Source organism: Halichondria panicea, chromosome 7 (genome assembly GCF_963675165.1).
Source record: "Halichondria panicea chromosome 7, odHalPani1.1, whole genome shotgun sequence".
Taxonomy (NCBI): Eukaryota; Metazoa; Porifera; class Demospongiae; order Suberitida; family Halichondriidae; genus Halichondria; species Halichondria panicea.
The window spans coordinates 6,167,372-6,187,315 of NC_087383.1; the positions used below are offsets into that span (position 1 = coordinate 6,167,372).

Sequence of the window (19,944 nt, forward strand, 5' to 3'; positions counted from 1 at the left end):
CCGCCCCTGTGATGCCTACCTTGCAACTGTACAATTGTTTCTGTCATAAAACATCATGGAGGGCGTGTCAAAGCCATTGAAACGTCAAAACAAGATGGCGTTTTTACACACAAAACATATTAACTTTGCTCTGTTCTTTGCTTCTGTTGTACTGTGCTGGCTATAACTCAAGGTATCTGTCTTATATACTATAATAATACATCCCTATCAACCAGTTTATCTTAAATATATACGGATAGAGCTGTATAAAAGTTCCAGTCTCTTTGGTTGGAGCATGCACTGTAGAAAATAGTAAAATTTGTAGTTTTTCAGTGTTATTACAGCAATGGAATAAGCATGTAGGATGTTCTTGGTATCAAAACGTAGCCCATTAATTTTATCTGTAAACTTATTACAGAATTTGAAACCTATATAAGCTATTAATTTTTCAGAAGTTATTACTCTAACCAAAAGTATACCTAAAAATCAGTAAATCATGAATTATATACACTGCGAACATATAATTATAAGACCCATCAAGAATAGCCAGGATACCTAAACCATTCAACATGCAACTATCTTATGAAGTCCGAGACATTAGCTGTTTAAGGTTAGTGTTTTATTACTCTAACCGATTACCCACTATAACAATTTGCTGTTGTTCTTATTAATTCCCAAACCCACCACCTCATGTTTTCATGGAAAGTTTTTGGGGTATGTTGTAGCTTATTCATTCACCTACATAATGGTATCAGCACCATTTCTTAGAAAGGTTCCAATCAAAAGATATCATCATTTAAGTACAGCCACTCACACAAATGTGGTAATCTACTCTCTAAGCTGGATGCAATAACAATAGAGATAAAATAATTGTTCTTTTTTCGATACTGTATATTGGGAGATGTCTGAAACACATTCACATGACTTGAATAAAGCAGATCCAAGGTTCTAAATCAGTTTTGTTGTAGCTGTTGCTTCTGTGAGCTGTTTATAGGAAGGAGCTCTATATATAGCTGTCTCACAGCATAATTAAACTTCGTAGTCAGTCCAGTCAGAGAGCCATGCAGAACACACAAGCCATGGAGAGAATCAGAGCACAACAATCAGAGAGCCACAAACAGGGCCAGGGGGAGCAGACCTTTCAACATGACAGTTAACATTTCCCAGCTCAAAATACAGACACCTTTTTCTTAAAAAATCCATATCTTATGAAATCACTTGTAACTAGTAACCCAGACCCCATGCAGCTATCTTGACACTATAGAGAGCATCGATGGAACACTAACAGCTGAACAGTTTGAGAGAACCCACTAATGTTATAGAAGATCGACCAAAGATTCCAACGTTCGGTCACAAAATTATTGACTGGGTATAGGAATTATCACGTGGCTTGTGTTCAATAAGATAAAAAAACAGGAAATTAATGTCATGATAAAAACAACAGATATCACGTGATTGATTGAAATAGCGTGATAAAACCAGTGCATGCATGTATCATGCTAAGTCTCGATTCCAGGCCGCACTTCACATCAGGGAAGTGGCCGGTGAAGGAGGCTAGCATATCATGCTATGATAGCTAGCTCTAGCAAACAAGCAAGAGACAAGCTACTGTGGCTACTTTAGAGTGAGATTTACGGACTGCATGCACATTTAAACTTCTTGACCGACCACTTTGTGCTATATAATTATTATAGTCTGACATTTGTCACTTCACGTCCATTTGTGTATTAACTAGACTAGTATAAGTTATCAAGACCACCTAATTATAATTATGATGTTCTATACAGGTCCAGGACTTGGTCTATAATTATATATGCTCAAGAGCTTTTTCCTCTGGCTCTCCATGTTATAGCTTGATCTCTGAAAAGTATAGATTCCTATATCTATATAGCTATATGATCCACATACTGTTCTATAGTTACTTACAAGGTCCAGGAGACTTGATCTATAATTTATATGCTCAGGAGCTTCTTCCTCTGGCTCTTCACACATGCTCTTTATTTATAGCTTGATCTCTGAAAAGTAGATTCCTATATGATCCCAGTCACTGTCCTCTCACTCAATAATTATAAGCATCGCTGTTTAGCTGCCCTAGAACCCCCTGAGGTTGCATGTACTACGAATATATTGGAGCCATTATCAAACGGTCACTAATCTTAGCCTCGATCGTTCCCAGGCCTTTTTTTCTTGCCGTTGTTCATCCATAAATAGAAGGTAGCAAAAAAGAATAGGCAGCATGCAAAAAAAGAAATTGGGGTACAGTTAAGAAAAAGTAAGGCCTGCATGGTTTAGGAAATGGCTAGCCTCGATCCCAGGCCGCACTTCCCACTTCACATGAAGGAAGTAGATAGAAAGTTCAATTGAAGGTTTCTAGCCCATCGGATAGCATTCTCTGATAGCTACCCTTAGCCTGCTATGTTAACAAAAGACTCACAGCCTGCAACAGTGTGGATGACAATCGTCTGAACGGAGTGAAAGCTGACAAGAGCCTATCCTATATGGACAGGCCACGCCAATTTAACATTAACTTGGGTGAAAGTCTACTATACTACTGCTACCAGAAGAAAATAGCTGTACAACAAACCTACACAGCTCTGTCTCTAGCTATATAGCTCTGTGTATGATATTTTCTCTGATGAATTCTGTATTATAGGAACTTAATTTTATGGGAAAAAAATATCTAATAATTTTGCGCATGCGCAAGCAGTCGATAGCATGCAGGCCTTCTTTTCTATGAAGGCCGGTGAAGGAGGCTAGGAAATGGCGTGAACCATAAGGATTTTTATGAATGTGGGCGCGACATGTAGCCCACAATCTCTGGGTACTTAAGGCCTGGGTCAGGCAATAATTTTATTCATTGCCAACATTTAATGTAGATTATGAGATTCATAATGTTTATTAATGTTATTCATTGCAAGTGAAGTCAGTGTCCAAGGTACTTGCTTAGCTAGCTGCTGGAACTATTCTCCAATATCTTTAGCAACAAATGCGGTGGGTTTACACGAGGTAAGAGTACTTGTTTAGGCCCTTAAAAGATAGAGTAGGTTGTCATGATTATGTTTCCAGCTGGGGAAATTAATATGTGCAAAACTGCCTTACCTATGCTGGCTTCTTTAGCTCTGACAGCCACTCTAGAGGTAGGCTATGTTGTGTATCTCAAGAATGCAGTAACTTTTACTCTTCCCCAGCTGGATCCTAGTACTTAGCTATGAGATGTTCATCTAGCCTTGTTTTTGAAGCTTGATCTTAGCTTCTTCATGTCCGCATTTGTAGTTCTTCTTACAAAACTGCCATGACGTCATCACCATTTATGGGACTAATTAGCATAATTGAATTAAGCTAATTAGTTTTTTGGAAAAAGAAAACATTGAGCTTCATTTTGGATCATTTTGATGCAGCATACACTGTATATTGCAAATAATACAGCAGTATGAACATAGTGTAAATTTTGGTATTTAAGGCTAGACTCGGGCCTTAACTACCCAGAGATCGGGACGTAAGGTATTCTCCGACGCATTCAGAGTTAATAATATAAGACTTGTACTGAGACACTGCCAACAAGCTACTGCATGCAAAGTCAGGGAACCAGCGTGGCCAGCTCTGGTGGCAGTAGCTACCTGCTATAGATGATAATGATGACTAAGCTATAGTTTAGATCTAAGACACAACAAAAATATATTAGATATTCTATGGATAGAATCTAAACACACAATATAGACTGGTAGAACATCTCTAGCACTGCATACCCACACTCATTTTCACCCTTCTACCGCCCTTCTACCCTCACACGACTTCCTGATATAATTATACATGCTCTCCTTTTTGCTAACTCTATATCCCTATATTCCTCCATTCCTTCCGTATTTTATTGAACAATTACAGCTAGTATAGAATGTTTTGCGAGCATCAAACATAATTATATGTGAACTTTGCGAGGGTTGATCAATTCGCAATAGTAAAATTGCAAAATCTAAAATTATTACTAGTAAATACACACGATCCTTACCAGAATGCAATAGTTAGATCGCAAAGGGCCAAATGCGCAAGCGAGGTATACGGTAGTGTGTTTGTGTGTCTGTATGTGTGTGTAGACTGCTACAGCTGCTCAAGGATGAATCAAGTGCAAGTAAGAGTTTCTATAGGCTTCTTGTCATGTTTACTTGGATTTGCAAAATAATGCTTCGTCCTCGAGTTATGCCTAGTTTTGCTTACTTGGAATGACATTGCAGTCTTTTCAGAAGAGTGCGTAGCGAAACTTGTCCATGGAGTGTTGCTACTCTACTTAGTAGTTAGCTCTGCACTAGGAGCTGCAAGGCTCTACTGATGCAGCTATTAACCTTGGCTTGAACTTTTAGCATTGATCGTTTTTAACAACAATCATGGCCGATCATTACCCACTCTTTGAGTTTCCCTGTGATTCTGGATTCTGCCTGCATGCAGCAAATTCAATGCAAGATTGTTCATCAATAATTAATGTGTGTAAAAGCGCTATTAGTAGGAATGTTATGTAGCTTTGGCACCTCCACCGAGGCATCAGCACCCTCGGTGCTTTCATTCCTCCAAGGTTTTTCACCAGCAAAATATTCTAGTAATATAGATTGATAAAGAACAGAAAAGGAGAGCCTGTGTAGGCTACTTCGACAGTATACTGCACAAAGCGTACGAGGCAGGATATTAATAATACCATGTGAAAGAGCCGCTCAATGTGCATGTGCTGGTACCTACAACGTGCAAACATTTATCACTATATTTTAAATTATGTGATAGTACTTAGGAAAAGGGCCCTTAACGCGGGCATTTTCAAATGAGTTTTTATTGTTGAATCGGATAGAGCGTCCGTTAAGCTTCAAAATGATACCAAGATCGACCTCCTAGCTACTTTCTTTCCGGAGATATGTTCGAGGGAACGCTACGAAGGTATTGCAACGCCCTCTGAGTAAATGACGCTCAAACGTCATGAATAATTGAAGTTCAATTATTGCTTTCCGGGCACTTCCGTATACTCATAAAGCTTCGTAAAAGATGTTCTGGAGAAGACAAGTTAGTTAGATGAAGGCTAGGCGTTCTAGGACTCTAGCTAGCTAGTATAGCTATGTAGCTGGATTGCTTGGCACCTAGGAAGGATCTTCGAAGAAATAAAGAGACAAAGACTCCCGTCGCTCGAATGGTAAGCTCTCATGTCTTGTTATAAGCTTGTACTTATTATCTGTGTAATGTATCAGTCTTATAAAAGATCCCTCACTTGTATGGAGCCTACAGAAGTGTCTCTGTCCTTCATACAACTTAAAGGAAGCCTAAGTGATCTATTATAGGTAGTGTTTCACTTAGTATTCGTCCATATCTATCTAAGGCTTGATCCAACTTATTAGTAGCCTTATAAGAAGCTTTCCTCCTTTAATTTAGTACTGGTATCACTGCCATTGTGCTTAGTAGTAACAGGCCTGATGGGATGGGTGATCACATCATGGAGGGCCCAGGAAACTGCGTGGAATTGTCGTATAACATTTATATTGATGGTTCCCCCAGGTGGTGGTAAGTGTCGGAGGCCTGAGAAACGCTAGTCTATTGGCTAGAATGTAAGTGACATTGATATTGTGTCTATCTTAACTTACTACTTATCTGTAGGTTGTTATGGAGTGTTTATGAGGACACGTGGCACGGGATACGTACATCTACAGAAACAGAGTGGATCTACGCCAAGCTAGCTAGCTAGATAGCTGCTCTTTCTAATCTATTTCTGTTGCTAAATTATGTTTGTTAAGAAGTGGAGCTATAATATACCTGGCTCCTCTTGATGATTGTAAGTACTGGGCTGATGAAATAGTCCTGTACAAGTTGTCATCTTTTATTTGTTAAAAATAATTAACAATAATAGGGAAATTCCCAGGGAATTTCCCCTCACGTAGACAGTAAATTTCATTGTAAAAAATGAACGTTCGGTGAGTTTCTTCAACGTCCGCGCTTGACCTGTTTAAAGCTTCGTAGAGACCCAAATTTTTACAGGTAGGTAGAGGAAGGGTTGAAGTTAGCACCTGTGAAAAAAAAATTTTTTTACCCATGTCCTTCATTTCTACTAAATCGGCCTATAGCTTAATTTAATTATTGCCGCGTTAAGGTCTGTTTTCATTGGCCCTGTCACATTTGTGGTAATCTACTCTCTAGACTAAATGAACTGTATATAGCTCTTGATCTATAACAAATACATAATTATAACGCACCATTCACAGGATCTTCTACTTCTCATTAAATGTCTGCAGTCTCTATAATATGAGTCCTATCTCTGTTCTACAAGGTTAGAAAACGCTAGCTATAGCTAATATCTATATATACAGCTAACTACTTGCTATAGCTAGCTGCATGCAGAGCTGCATGGGTATGACAATGGTTGAATAAGAAAAAATGCGTATCTATATATGGGTACTACGGACGTATTACGTAAACGGAACGGGTACTTTATATTGGCTGCTACTGTAAAGTATCATTTGAGACGTACACGCAATGGGTTGGGATAGAAAACTCAAGTGATGTCATTACAGTGCATGCAAATAATTATACTAACTTACTATTGATATCCACATTGCACTCTGTGATGAGGTACTTGATAGTGTCCAGCTTCCCCTCTCTGACTGCCACTCCCAGTGGAGTTAGTCCATCACTGGTCACAGCTCCTATAGTGGTGAGTCAGGACAGTGTCAGGAATGCACAACACATTGTCTCAGAAACCATAACTAATGAATGTCACCAACAACTATTGCCTGAACACCTCTACATGTCCCACACTGCACCTACCCTAGCCTCTACACAGGCTCTCCTTTTTCTGTTCTTTATCACATCGTTCAATAAGATAAAATACTGTCTTAATCGTTCAATGAGATAAAATACGGTATTAATTGGAGGAATAAAGAAAGAAATAGACGTAGAGTTAGGAAAAAGGAGAGCCTGTATCGGGAAGTCGCGTGAGGGTAGAAGGGTGGTAGAAGGGTGAAAATGAGCGTGGGCATGCTGAGCTAGAGATGTTGGACTGCCCACGTAGATATCTATGACTAATAAAACTTTGCCTGCAGCAAGCTGGACATGGACTTGGAACTGGAAGTTTGCAAGCACTATAGCTAGCTATATACCTTAGATGATCTACTAGTCTAGATTGTGTGTTCAGATTCTATCAGACTATTACCTTTTCTTGTGTCTTTCTACATGCTAGTATAGATCAAGAATAGCTTAAGTTAGTCATCATTATCATATATAGCAGGTAGCTACTGCCACCAGAGCTGGCCACGCTGGTTCTCTGATCTAACTTGCAGCACAGCTTGGTGGTTGTCTCAGTACATGTACAGTCATATTAACTCTGAATGCGTGGGAGAATACCTTACGTCACGATTGTGGGCTACATATCGCCCACGTTCATAAAAATCCTTGTGGATCACGCGATTTCCCAAACCAGGCCTTACTTTTTCTTAACTGTACGCCCATTTCTTTCTTTGCTGCCTCACTAGCACTATGTCTTTCATGGATGAACAGTGACAACAGCAAGAAAAAGTAAGGCCTGGGAACGAGGCTACACCTACCCAACTATACCCACAGTAAGTGGTGTATATATACTCAAGACATACACAATGAGTTATGGGGGGCCTAACATTGCATAAGGTATAAGATATCATTGTTGAGACATACACAATTAATGGGTAGGTAGAAAGGTAAAGTGATGCATGCCATTAGCAATCAGCGTACAAAGATATTCACTCACCATTGACATCCACATTGCACTGATTGATCAGATAACAGACAATTGCAGTGTACCCAAACTTGCAAGCAAAGAGAAGTCGATTGTTCTCTGGAGAAAACGATAAAAAGTGGTTAATATGAAGCACTAGACCTTGTGAGGGGTGGATTAATACTATAACAAAAGGAGCATCTGTTGCTAGTCAGTAAATGACCGCCACTCAGTGTACACCTATATAATAATGAATCTCACCGTTAACTTTGGTGGTTACATCACCTTCATCTTTCAGTGTCAGCTCTAGGATACCAACTACTTGTGCAGAATCTGAGGTGAGAACAACAATTGCACTGTGAATATACTACGATAATAAATATGCATGCATGATTTCAAAATAGAATGTTCAGCGCAAAATGGATCACATGCAGTCTTCTACTGGATAATGTCACAAGAGCAAGGGCTTAATTGATAACCTCATAATTATACAAATTAACAAGCCTATACTGCATGTATGATTCTACATCAGGGTCTCACATCAGGGTCTCTGAATTAAGTAGTCACTTAAATATACAGGTCGTCAGCTAGCTGGATCAGACTTGAAGTGTGGCCATGGCTCCGTATATACTATAGTTCTGGCTGCCCCAAGCTTGGTTTTTAATTAATGTACGTTTATTACGGCCGGATATGACGTTTTGGGTGTGATTTGAAGTATGAAAATTTAAATAGAGAGCATAACAATTCGAGACAAAGTCGCAAATTAGTCATTAGATTCGAGGTCAACCTGTACAGTCCCAATTAACCGAATAGCCGCGGTTATGACTTCATACCGCCCACCGCGAAACAATAATCTAGTCAAATTGCTTGTTACTCGAGACTTTTCTTCTGCTCATAATTATATCTAAGAATTGCCGACAAACACTACAATAATACACAAATTGAAAACATTGAATACCAGGCCTTATCAAGATCAAGCTAATAATTATTATTGTACAAACTCGATTACTAATAGCTCCCAAGCTTATAGGGGGTGTTTCAGCAACCTGAGTCCCTAGCTCGATACGAATGCACAATCATACATAATCATACAGTTTTATGAAGAGAAATTTTCTGAGGTATATACAGCCATAAATATTTTTATTTTCTACGTATAGCTTGCTATAGCTCTACAATCGATCAGTAACTAGCTCGCTTGACCTTGCTTCTTGGGATTCTGTATAGCTGTCTGTGGAGGATGAGGAATCTTTGTTCAACATAATAATAATACAGTTCATGCACCAGCTTGATTTCTTGAACACTGTACTGTACTAAGCTATAGTTAGCCATCGTCCGATATCAAGCAGCTACAAGACTTAGTGTGATCGCTATTAAGGGGGTAGATTCGTACCGTTTTCATTTTTAATGAGCAGTTCTGTTCCGTTTCTACGCAAACGTTTTTACGGTACGGAACGGAAACTTTTACTTGACTTTTATCTACTGTATACAAGCATGCACACAGTGCAATTACACTACAATTATTACCGAGCGGGAAGTGAGAATAATCTTGCTACCTGATATTATGGCCCATGTAGATTTATATAATTATGCATGTCTGCAACGAATGAGGGTTGGGCTCACCTGGGGGAGCTTTGAGGCAATTAATTCCCCAGGTTTTCGTGAGAGTTTTAGGAGTGAAACACAGAGCCGAAAAAATGTATGTAGAATTCAATGTAGAACCATCACGTGAAGTCAGTGCACACTTATGTTATAATTATGAGCGTATTTTAGTGACATTTTAATAGAAATTTGTATATACGACAAATGTTACTTTGTATAGCGTAGCCAGGGGGTGCATGGCAATGGCCCTCCGGATCTCTACTATATACTCAGCTCAGGTTAGTGTAACTGATTATCAGGCACCCCCTTTTCTTGCGAATCTTGCTGCTGTTAGCTAGCTAACCTCGGTCCCATAATTATACGGCCTGGTGATGAGTGTATCTGGGCGTGGCAGAACCGGAAACAAAAGTAGAGATTCTTCACATTTTGTTTCCTGTCATAAGTTTAATACCGTAATTTAACTCTGTGCATGTATTATGCTCTCCAGTACTAAAATCTAGTCATAGATTATATCTAACTATATAGCTAGCTACGGTAAGTTTAGATAAACATAATATGCATTGTCTTGCTGAAGCAAGAAGGCCTCACCCTCATTACAAAACAGGCCCAGGCACTCCAGCTCTTGTCAGAAGAAACATCCTTGTCTGGTTTTCAACATGGTATATGCATGGCAAAATTAATCTCTGCTATCAATTGCTGAATGCCTTTGTGATGGGCTAGTCGGTATAGAACTAGAATAAGTTAATTATGACGTCATCATTAAGAGACGCAGTTTCCGGTCATAATAATGCGTGGCTAAGTTTTGCTCCCTCTTCCAAAAATCCTGCATGGCTATAATTATGCTCTAAAAACCACTTCCCTCTCTCTTCAATCTACTGTCTGACTCTCTCATTCTCTGGGTATATATTATAAACGCCCAAAAATTACATGTATTGCGCAAGCACATGCACGTAGTAAAATGTATAATTATAGCTTGCCTACCTGCCTACCCATACGTTTACATGGCATGTATTAACCCAGTGAAGTAGAGCGTATTCATAATGGTATTAGTACAACCAGTAGGTTGTACATAGGATTGACAGTGCAATTGTGTGTGTTCGCACACATTTTGACTCGTGTGTATAGACTGCATGCATGCTCTATTTCTGCAGGGAAAGGCCACATCAAGAAACTGACTGGGCAGATAGCTTAGTTAGCTTTTTAGTCTATGAATATTCTCACGCATTACTATTTATATTATTTGCACTATTTTCATATTTCATGGCTTTTCGTCTGACTGACTAAGTATTAAGTAAGTAAGTAACATTCTTGAAAAACATTTCCTCCTTGTACAAACATGTTCAGAAGATTCTGGATACCGCGTCTATAGTTATAGTCGACTACAACCTGCATGGACCATGCATGGGTGTTTTTCTCAGAATTGCGTTTGCTTCCAAGAGGCAGATGACCTCTCAGGCTCCAACCTATGCAATTCTGCAATCTTTACATGACTGCCACAGCAACGCACATGCATGGCAACTTATGAGATGGGCGTGGCTGTAACACAAACCTCCTTTTCTTCAGCTCAACTTTTCATTCTCTCACCTCAGGTATGCTATTTATGCTAGACGTATGCACTGACTAGCATAGATGTACTATAATAGGCCTCCAGGATGATTTTGCATTCACTTCAAACTACATCTACAGTATAAACATGGCTGCATGTCACATAGTTCCTTTCACTTTCATTATTGAAGAGTATGATACTCTGTATACTGAAAAAAGAAAGGGAATCGAAACATTTGCAATGTGTAACGTTGCTATAGGATTGCCAGGAAAAGCACGAAAAAGCGTAGAAACAAGAAATTCGGCGAGTGCATAATTATAATTATATCTCCAATCAGTTATATAACGTTACAACATGTACAGTCAGTGTTGATATTACATTAGCACAATTAACAATAAATAAAAATTATTATTAGACAGTGTTCCAAGCTTCCATGCATCCACCAGTCCACATCATCACTTCCATGTCATGTGTATGTATACCTGTGCTAAACTCTGTATTTAAGTCAACACGGTCATTATCAAAACATTCTAAAATGTATGTAATAGCGTAAACATTAATTTTGTACATGTGAATGACGTTGTAACGGATTAGAGTTATGCACTCGCCGAATTTCTTTGTTTCTTCGCTTTTTCGTGCTTTTCCTGGCAATAATTATATCCTAGTAATTTTTAGTTCGATTAATATAATAGTTGCTTACTGTATACTCCTGGTATAATAATAGTGCGGCATTGTCGTATTATTTTATTACAACCGTTTATCCATTGGCAAATGTTGTGATATCTGGTACTTGCATGATTTCTGCAACAAGCTCTCATCTATATACTGACCTCAATTTTGGTCCCATTGTTAACCCACACCCAGTACCCCAGTGAAACCCTTGACACATAATGGCTAGAATGACCAGAGGATTTTTGATGTTTTCGGCGGCCTCGAAGTGCCGAACTAAGGTGAGGGGCACGGCACATCCAATCCAAGTTAAAGGAGGCTTTTACTCCCCCATTAACCCTTTCCCTGCTTTAATTAAAAGTGAATATTCGCATATTTTGTTTAAAAAATTTATAACTCATGAACCGTATATTAAAAACACTTGTAACAAAGTTCCACAGGTAGAACCGGACCTGTCGCATTCGTGGAATCATCATTGTTGCCTAGCAACCAACCACCACCCCACAAATAACAATTGTTAACAAAAATTCACAATTATGTACACAAACAATATTGTATGATGTTACGAAGTGACTGAACACATGATATAAGTGTTCAGAATGTTCTCACGGTGACATGGCTCACTCAGGACTCAATCATGATCTGCAGAAACTTGTATTTGAGGTTCTATCGGCAGACGCCCTTTTCCTGGGAAATATTTTCTTCACCTACACACAGGTTTACAAATTTAATGGTGTCTCATGATGTCCACTGTTGTACTAACTAGCCTAAATAAACCTATAGTGAAGCTATCAAGACTACAAATGCTACTCTATAGTGACTTACCAGGTTCAGGAAGATGGTCCACCTCAAGTGCGTCTTCCTCAGGATTCTCAGGCTCTTTCTTTTTAGCTTGACCTCTGAAAGGAAGCTTCCTACCTAGCTATGATCCCAGTCACTGTCCTCTCACTCTACAAGGCCATAGGCATCGATATTCTCACTCTCTAGCTTCCCTAGAACCTCCCTGAGGTTGTACTACGAAGATCTTGTAGCAATTATAAAACGGTCACTTTTCTTTCGACAATTCTGATCGAACCGTACCTCCAAGCAAAATATTAAAAATACCATGTGGAAGAGCAGCTCAATGCGCATGTGCTGGTATCTGCAGTGTGTGCATAGCTCCAACACAGTGTGCACAATGATTTTTTTAAATTTATCAGTAGCCATGCCGACTATAGTCGGCTAAAGCGGGGAAAGGGTTAAGATCCTCCCCATACACACATTCAGTAGGGGCGCAAAAGACGGGCAAAAATTACGCTTTACTACAATCATGCAACGATTTTAGCAAACGTGTGCAGCTCAATATCGAGTCAATGGCGGTTAATAATATGGTATAATTATGATCTCAGAAGAACACTGACGCCAGTCTGTATAATTATATCTAATTAAAAGTGATGATCACCTTCACATTGGAGCTACAAGAAGAGCCATACACAGTAAAAATACATTCATTACAGTAACATAAAACATGTTAAATGAAACACATGTAGAAATGACATACATTTCTGTCATTCAAACTAAAACACGATGATGCATCTCATAATTATATAATTATAACATTATTAGTGTTTTTGCTGTTTAAAGAGCATGGCATACTATAGTCACACATCCATCACACACTAAGATAATATTTTTATGCACACACAACACGCTAATTAACTGCCAGGTACGGCGGGTATAATAATTTCAAGGGTATAAAAATGTTCGCGGTTTTCGCTGATTCAGCATGTACATGAACATTTACCCAGAAATTTAATATCACATGCATGCTGCAACAAGCCTGCTATTCCGCGTAAATTAAATCCACGAAAACCTTTCTAACGGTCGTTCTGTGAAAGATACCCGCATACACAAAGATGAAGTCATAAAGAGCTTCAACGTTGGGTTAGCGTACGATCGATGCCTCGGGTATAATTATATTATCTGTGTTGTACATTTGCAACAGGAAATGTAAAAGATTGTGTCCAAAATAATAAAGCATCGGCAACTTGCTGGTTGCTAATCATGTATGTGTCAAATCCCCTGACATGTATTGCACATGCTGTATCAGCTAACTGTATACTAACTTACCATTGACAGCCACGTTGTGCTCCATGATGAGGTACTTGATAGTGTCCAGGTGCCCCTCTCTGACTGCCACTCCCAGTGGAGTTAGTCCATCACTGGTCACAGTGACTATAGTGGTGAGTCAGAGGTCAGAGTTGTGGAAGTGTACGTGACAATACCTGATAGTATAGTGATATACGTACAAACGAAATCTACTCAGGTACATTGAGTAAATGACGCTCAAACTTCATGAACAATTGAAGTTCAATTATTGCCTTCCGGGCACTTCCGTATACTCATAAAGCTTCGTAAAAGATGTTCTGGAGAAGACAAGTTAGTTAGATGAAGGCTAGGCGTTCTAGGACTCTCTAGCTAGCTAGTATAGCTATGTAGCTGGATTGCTTGGCACCTAGGAAGGATCTTCGAAGAAATAAAGAGACAAAGACTCCCGTCACTCGAATAGTAAGCTCTCATGTCTTGTTATAAGCTTGTACTTATTATCTGTATAATGTATCAGTCTTATAAAAGATCCCTCACTTGTATGGAGCCTACAGAAAGTGTCTCTGTCCTTCATACAGCTTAAAGGAAGCCTAAGTGATCTATTATAGGTAGTCTTTCACTTAGTATTCGTCCGTATCGATCTAAGGCTTGATACAACTTATTAGTAGCCTTATAAGAAGCTTTCCTCCTTTAATTTAGTACTGGTATCACTGCCATTGTGCTTAGTAGTAACAGGCCTGATGGGATGCGTGGTGATCACATCATGGAGGGCCCAGGAAACTGCGTGGAATTGTCGTATAACATTTATATTGATGGTTCCAGGTGGTGGTGAGTGTCGGAGGTCTGAGAAACGCTAGTCTATTGGCTAGAATGTAAGTGACATTGATATTGTGTCTATCTTAACTTACTACTTATCTGTAGGTTGTTATGGAGTGTTTATGAGGACAAGTGGCACGGGATACGTACATCTAAAGAAACAAGAGTGGATCTACGCCAAGCTAGCTAGCTAGATAGCTGCTCTTTCTAATCTATTTCTGTTGCTAAATTATGTTTGTTAAGAAGTGGAGCTATAATATACCTGGCGTCTCTTGATGATTGTAAGTACTGGGCTGATGAAATTAATAGTCCTGTACAAGTTGTCATCTTTTATTTTTTAACAATAATAGGGAAATTCCCAGGGAATTTCCCCTCACATAGACAGTAAATTTCATTGTAAAAAATGAATGTTCGGTGAGTTTCTTCAACGTCCGCGCTTGACCTGTTTAAAGCTTCGTAGAGACCCAAATTTTTACAGGTAGGTAGAGGAAGGGTTGAAGTTAGCACCTGTGAAAAAAAAATTTTTGCCCATGTTTTTCATTTCTACTAAATTGGCCTATAGCTTAATTTAATTATTGCCGCGTTAAGGTCCGTTTTCATTGGCACTGTCACATATGTGACAGGGCCTAGGAAAACACCCCTTAACGCGGGTGTACCCGAGTTTATTTTTACTGTTGAATCGGATAAAGCGTTCTCTAAGCTTCAAAATGATACCAAGATCGACCTCCTAGCTATTTTCTATCCGGAGATATGTTCGAGGGAACGCTACGAAGGTATTGCAACGCCCTCTTGAGTAAAACGCTCAAACGTCATGAATAATTGAAGTTCAATTATTGCCTTCCGGGCACTTCCGTATACTCTCATAAAGCTTCGTAAAAGATGTTCTGGAGAAGACAAGTTAGTTAGATGAAGGCTAGGCGTTCTAGGACTCTCTAGCTAGCTAGTATAGCTATGTAGCTGGATTGCTTGGCACCTAGGAAGGATCTTCGAAGAAATAAAGAGGCAAAAACTCCCGTCGCTTGAATGGTAAGCTCTCATGTCTTGTTATAAGCTTGTACTTATTATCTGTGTAATGTATCAGTCTTATAAAAGATCCCTCACTTGTATGGAGCCTACAGAAAGTGTCTCTGTCGTTCATACAGCTTAAAGGAAGCCTAAGTGATCTATTATAGGTAGCCTTTCACTTAGTATTCGTCCGTATCGATCTAAGGCTTGATCCAACTTATTAGTAGCCTTATAAGAAGCTTTCCTCCTTTAATTTAGTACTGGTATCACTGCCATTGTGCTTAGTAGTAACAGGCCTGATGGGATGGGTGATCACATCATGGAGGGCCCAGGAAACTGCGTGGAATTGTCGTATAACATTTATATTGATGGTTCCCCCAGGTGGTGGTAAGTGTCAGAGGCCTGAGAAACGCTAGTCTATTGGCTAGCATGTAAGTGACATTGATATTGTGTCTATCTTAACTTACTACTTATCTGTAGGTTGTTATGGAGTGTTTATGAGGACAAGTGGCACGGGATACGTACATCTAAAGAAACAAGAGTGGATCTACGCCAAGCTAGCTAGCTAGATAGCTGCTCTTTCTAATCTATTTCTGTTGCTAAATTATGTTTGTTAAGAAGTGGAGCTATAATATACCTGGCTCCTCTTGATGATTGTAAGTACTGGGCTGATGAAATAGTCCTGTACAAGTTGTCATCTTTTATTTGTTAAAAATAATTAACAATAATAGGGAAATTCCCAGGGTATTTCCCCTCACGTAGACAGTAAATTTCATTATAAAAAATGAACGTTTGGTGAGTTTCTTCAACGTCCGCGCTTGACCTGTTTAAAGCTTCGTAGAGACCCAAATTTTTACAGGTAGGTAGAGGAAAGGTTGAAGTTAGCACCTGTGAAAAAAAAAATTTTTTGCCCATGTTTTTCATTTCTACTAAATTGGCCTATAGCCTAATTTAATTAGTGCCGCGTTAAGGGGGGTTTTCCTAGGCCCTGTCACATATGCGCACTCATAATTATATCAGCTATGTTGTTCATTGCAAGAACAGGCCTATAGCTATGTAGCTTTTAGCAGAGTGACAAACCGACTAATGGTAAGCTCTAACTAAACCCTAGCCTCGGTCCCAGGCCAATTTTTTTTTAATAGAACGAAGTTGAAAAATACGGCCTAGTATTGATTGTATCTGGGCGTGACAGGAACCGGAACCGGAAACCAAAGCAGAGATTCTTCATACTTTGCTTCCTGTCATTATTATTTCCCCGTATAAGTTTAATACCGTAATTTAGCTCCGTGTATGCACACAACACCAGGCCTATAGTTGTCGGCCTAGCTAGAATCAACTCGGCCTGGAATCGAGGCTACCTAAACCCTACTTGATTACTAAGACATTGCATGGGTAATTTAGACCAATATCACCTGATGGCAGAAAAAAATGCTATTATGCTAGGACAACTTATCAGGACAATCAAGAGGTGTTATTTCTACCTCTGCTGTTAAGTGCAATCAACAGGGTTAAACGTATTTTATTTCTGCTGACTAGTTCACATAATTATGCACGTGTAACTATAACTTACCATTGACATCAACATTGTACTCTGTGATGAGGTACTTGATAGTGTCCAGCTTCCCTTCTCTGACTGCCAGTCCCAGTGGAGTTAGTCCATCACTTGTCACAGCTCCTATAGTGGTGAGAGTTGTGGAAGTGTACGTGATAATACGTGTAGTGAGGATAAACTATTATTATTAATAATTACTTGTAATTTAAGCTACGTTCTGTAATAATATACCACTATTATACAGTTGTAACAGGTTATTTTGTATGGTGGATCTTTTCGTATTTTTTTTTTTTATTATTACACAACCAGCAAACAGTAGGTTATCATGCCATCCTCTTATGAGTAATAACTTATTACTTGTACATACATGGCCTTCTAGCAATTTCACGATCACTGGAGCATTCCGTATAATTATTATAAGGCTGCTTAGTGGGTAGCTAGCTGAAGATCAGAGTGTTCTGGTGTAATTTAACTCCGTAGCTTTGGTATACTCAGTGGCGGATCCAGAGGGGGTTCTTTGGGTTCAATTGAACCCCCCTTTGAGATAGAAGTGAGTGGGAGGCTCAAGCAACTAGTTAGCAAGTTGTTCCTTTCTTACTAGCTTTCACATGCACTTCTCACTAACCTTTAGTCCTTGTTAGTCATGCGAAGCTTTGTCTGTGCAGTTTCAGCGACTATGAAGGCCAAAAACTCTCCAGCGTAGCGCATGCAGATTGCTTATGAAAAGTGATGACCTTTTTTTTTAGGAAAAAATTCTGTGTCTTAATGCGCATGCTCATTGTTTCGAAGAAGTGACGACCTTTTTTTTAGGTAAAATAACAGTCCTTGACCTGCTCAGGGCCCTGGAACACCCCTTTCAAGAATCCTAGATCCTCCCCTGATACTGTACAACAGAACAAAATTGCAGTGTGTTTGGACGCTATTATAGCGTATAGCATATCGAATGCTTTTAACTGTGTGCATAGAAAGGTCAACACAATGAGCTATTCCCTATAATTATAACAGTACCATAAAGGTCGCGTGTAGAGTTCGTGCAAGTTCAAGCTATTCCCCAAAAATTAAATGCGCGAAAACGTTTCTAACGGTCATTTCGCGAAATTTGACTCAAAATACTCATCCCAAACCTTCGTCTGGGATGGCCATTTATACCCACTATACGGCACTATAATTATATACGGTACGAAGAGCAAGCCACAAGTATTGTTTATAGTTGTTAAGTGCCATCAACACGATTAAACGTATTCTGACTTGTTCAGTTTACTATAATTATATACACCCTTGAGCACTGAAGTGCTAACCTTCAGTTGAAGAATGGAGAAATTCCCTCGTGCAAGAACTTTGAAGCAAAAGAGAGGATGGGCGTTTATTCAAGATAGGCATATTTTCGATTTTCGTGTGTCACAACTATATTACTTGTATTGAACGAGTTAAAAACAAAAATAAGAGAGATTTTTCACAGTAGCGGGCAGCATTTGATAGCAAATAGACTTGCCATTATTATAAATTAAAAACCTTTGTGAATGAACCAAACCAGCAGAAAAGTTGACCCTTTGCGATCTAACTATTGCGTTCTGGCAAGGATCATGTGTATTTACTAGAGAGATAAAAAATAAAAATGTTGAGAGAAAATTAATGTAAAGGAGAAAATGCATGCAAATGATGTTGCTATTATAGCTAAATATTAAGTGTTATTCTGAATTCTACGTGTGTTTATGTTTTCTGTACGCAGACGAAAGTTGGGCATGTCTGGTCAAGGAGAACATCAAAGTAAAGTATGTTCTTTCGAATGTGCTTCCCCAGAAACCGTTAACTGCTATATCTTGGTGATGGTCCAAGATATAATTATAGGGCCACTCTCAGATCTTTCTATATATACTTCAATGGTAGTGACCCTCTTCAGTTCTGATTATTATTATACATGCAGACTGTTATATACATCGTAAAATAATAGTGATCACTACTATTTTACGATGTATATAACAGTCTGCATATGGAACTTACCAGTTACTTTGGACCTCCTTGACTCAACAGTCCCTTGGCCCTATACCCCTATATATAATTTGGCAAGTCAGCAATCCCCCGACATGTACTGCACATGCTGTATCAGCTAACTGTATACTAACTTACCATTGACAGCCACGTTGTGCTCCATGATGAGGTACTTGATAGTGTCCAGGTGCCCCTCTCTGACTGCCACTCCTAGTGGAGTTAGTCCATCACTGGTCACAGCTCCTATAGTGGTGAGTCAAAGGTCAGAAGTGTGGAAGTGTACGTGATAATTAATGATAGTACAGTGATAATGGAATAGATACGTACAAACGAAATCTAGTTACTACAGTAGAACCTCGCTAATTCCAGACTAGACCCCATTCGAATACATGAAATTTCCAGATTAACAGCTATGCTCTATATACAGCTTTCAATCTGAATAGCTCACCGTTAATGAGAGCTCTTCAGATAAACAGTAAGTTACAGTAATGATTTTTAGCTTCGGGGGATGCTTGAGCACGTACCCTGAGCCTATTGCTAGATACGCTACTGGGGCATGCGCATAATGGAGCAATAATAATCAGCTAATGTAACCAAGCCTTCTTATTGAACACCTATAGCTTCCCTGTCCCATACTCCACTTACCGAAATGTACTCACAGTAAGTGGTGTACCCAAGACATACACAATGAGTTATGGAGGGCCTAACATTAATTTGATCATTAATATTGTTGAGACGTACACACTTAACCGAATAGCCGCGGTTGACACTTTGAAGCGTCAATATGTGAATAGCTGGTAGCCGCGGTTGATGCTTTGAAGCGTCAACCGCACATTACTCTACTGTTAATTAATTTGTGGTGAGCTACAACCTTCCAGAGCTCCACAGCTTTGCAAGGCTTCTATCGAAGGTCAACAGAAGCCGTACTGAGTCCGATCACCATAGGTTAGCAATCAATAATTTGCTGAAATTTTTATGTGAAATTTGTATTTC

The 19,944-nt window shown here is 39.2% G+C and overlaps 1 protein-coding gene and 3 long non-coding RNA genes across 4 annotated transcripts in view; 3 read left to right on the top strand and 1 right to left on the bottom strand.

Annotated features, from left to right (window-relative positions):
• The window catches only part of LOC135338491 (espin-like), a 100,824-nt gene that overhangs the window by 43,553 nt on the left and 37,327 nt on the right, over positions 1 to 19,944 (bottom strand). Inside the window, exons 6-9 of the mRNA XM_064534640.1 lie at positions 19,090 to 19,194; positions 16,981 to 17,085; positions 13,614 to 13,718; positions 7,952 to 8,023 (exon numbers count right to left, since the gene is read on the bottom strand). Coding sequence (XP_064390710.1) covers positions 7,952 to 8,023; positions 13,614 to 13,718; positions 16,981 to 17,085; positions 19,090 to 19,194 — 387 coding nt within the window. The remainder of the gene's footprint in view (positions 1 to 7,951; positions 8,024 to 13,613; positions 13,719 to 16,980; positions 17,086 to 19,089; positions 19,195 to 19,944) is intronic.
• On the top strand, positions 4,854 to 5,827 carry LOC135338629 (uncharacterized). The gene is made up of 2 exons (XR_010395668.1): positions 4,854 to 5,146; positions 5,506 to 5,827. It is a non-coding gene; the product is annotated as an uncharacterized LOC135338629 (long non-coding RNA).
• Positions 13,858 to 14,672, top strand: LOC135338599 (uncharacterized). The gene is made up of 3 exons (XR_010395634.1): positions 13,858 to 14,051; positions 14,412 to 14,461; positions 14,511 to 14,672. It is a non-coding gene; the product is annotated as an uncharacterized LOC135338599 (long non-coding RNA).
• LOC135338610 (uncharacterized) lies at positions 15,236 to 16,114 on the top strand. Its single transcript, XR_010395645.1, has 3 exons — positions 15,236 to 15,431; positions 15,792 to 15,841; positions 15,891 to 16,114. It is a non-coding gene; the product is annotated as an uncharacterized LOC135338610 (long non-coding RNA).